At 23.4% G+C, this 2500-nt stretch overlaps 1 protein-coding gene across 3 annotated transcripts in view; it reads left to right on the top strand.

Annotated features, from left to right (window-relative positions):
- Positions 1-2500, top strand: part of LOC119595856 — a 17811-nt gene that overhangs the window by 13879 nt on the left and 1432 nt on the right. For 2 of the 3 annotated variants that reach the window (XM_037945054.1, XM_037945055.1), the window contains exon 7: positions 47-82. The exons of the other annotated variant lie outside the window; for it this stretch is intronic. In XM_037945054.1, the coding sequence (XP_037800982.1) occupies positions 47-82 (36 nt within the window). The remainder of the gene's footprint in view (positions 1-46; positions 83-2500) is intronic. 3 annotated transcript variants of the gene reach the window in all.

Below are 2500 nucleotides of genomic sequence, written 5' to 3'. Positions count from 1 at the left end.
TTTCTAATTAATGTTATTCTCTCCTTTTATAAATTTCCAACTCAAGCGAAATCTTCTGCTAAGAATGGCAGCTTGAAAGCAGGTCTGTTTATAACCTCCGATCTTTTTATTTTATTTTATTTTATTTATTATTATTATTTTAATTTTAGAATGGTGCATGTGTCTCTCATTCACAAATTAGCTCATAACTAGATTTGCATTTCGTCATCATTTTTTTTTCTTGTTGGAATGTATGGTCACTTTGGGAGCCACTTCCAAGGAAATAACACCTCGTTCTTCGTTTCCATTTACGTACTTTGTCCTCTGTTGCATTTCCATCTTCGTCCTCACAGGTAGAATCTCGACCAATCGGCGCCAAGCATTTTACATCTACAGACGAAAGTTCAGCCTCATTCATAAAATTACCTCATTTTCGAAATTCCTCATCCGTGTCTCGCCAATACGTTTGACTAGCAATTCATAGAGAGAAAAAAAACGAAAAAGTATCATAATCATTTGTAATCATTTGTAATGTCAATGCACGTGCACGATTTTGTAAGTCTGTAATGGAAAATTTTCACTTAGCAAATTCATGATACTATACCAGCATTTATTTAATTATTTAAAAAGATAATCACTGAACACGACTAAGTAGGTTTCATGTGTCTGTCCTCCTGTATATACATCTGTGTTATTTTTTGTTTGTTTGTAGACGTATATAAGCGTTAGAATATTATATGAGCATTGAATTAGGAGTCTTAGTCACTGTGTGAATATTATACTAGTGTTATGAATATTCATAATGGTTCTGAAATAACATTAATAAAAGATTATCTTGATGCTGAGACTAACAAAGAAGTGAAATAAAAACAATGACAAAAACACATTGGGAATAATGATGATGATAATGATGCCATAGATACAAATAATTTCCAGTGTGAACTATTGATAATTGATAGTAAAGAACGATAATAATAATAATGATAATAATAATGATAATCATAATAATCATTATCATCATTTTGATAATAATGATAAAAAAGGACAGTGATAATAATAACGATGATGATAATATAATGATATAGAAAATAATGATACTGAAAGTAATTAATGCTAATGATAATAATGATAATAATAATAATAATTATGATAACATAATGATAATAATAATAATAATAATAATAATAATAATAATAATAATAATAATAATAATAATAATAATAATGTTAATGCTAATACTAATGTTAATAATGGTAATATTAATGATAATAGCAAAAACAATAATGATAGTAATAATAATGATAATGATGATAATGATGATAATAACAATAATAATATAAATAATAATAATAATAATAATAATAATAATAATAATAATAATAATAATAATATAATAACAATAATAATATGATAATAATAATAATAATGATAATAATAATAATAATAAAATAAAATAATAATAATAATAATAATGATAATAATAATAATAATAATAATAATGATAAATAATAATAATAATATAATAATAATAATAATATATAATAATAATAATAATAATATAATAATAATAATAAATAATAATAAATATAATAATAATAATAATAATAATAATAATAATAATAATATATAATAATAATAATAATAATAATATAATAATAATATATGATGATAGATATATATATAATGATGATGATGATGATGATGTATGATATGATATAATATAATAATAATAATAATAATAATATATAATAATTAATAATATATAATAATGATAATAAATAAATAATAATAATATAATAATAATATAATCATAATAATAATAATGATAATGATATTAATTACAATAATATTGACAATAATGATGATAATGACGATAATAATAATAATGATGTTATTACTAGTAATAGTTAAGATGATTATGAAGAACACTAACGCTAATGATAATGACTAGACAGAATTGCTGGAACTAAGTGTCATAGCCAAGATTAGTCTGTAACCCTGATACTAAATAATCATTGTAAGAAATGTATTTTTGCTGATTAAATAATAGATTATATACAGGAATGGCGAGCAGAGGAAGAAGCTAAGAGACTGGCTGATTAGAAGAATTAAATAGTGTTAATGGCAATGATGTTTACATCGGTGGTGAAAATAACAGAAACAAGGATAATGATAGTGATGTTGGTGACACTAATGGCATTATGAATGTTAAATGATTTTAATCATGATAAGAAGAACATTATGTTGTTGATAGTTTCACCGAAAAGCATACGGCAACTGTGTGTCAGTTGTATAGTAGTGGTACTGATGATAACAATACTAGTAATACTAGTGGTAATAATGATATTAGTAATTATGAACGTGATAACAGACTTCCTAATGGGGATTATTCTTTTAATGGAAACGATAACTGATAATTACTCAAACAGTAATATTGAACATAATAAAATTGACATGGTAACCGTGACGGCAATGGCAAAGATAGGCATAAAGCCAATAATGTAGCTGGGTATCAGAACGA

This window comes from Penaeus monodon, chromosome 36 (assembly GCF_015228065.2).
Source record: "Penaeus monodon isolate SGIC_2016 chromosome 36, NSTDA_Pmon_1, whole genome shotgun sequence".
NCBI lineage: Eukaryota > Metazoa > Arthropoda > Malacostraca > Decapoda > Penaeidae > Penaeus > Penaeus monodon.
Note: the sequence above shows the minus strand (reverse complement) of the source record. Positions and strands in the feature narration are given on the sequence as shown.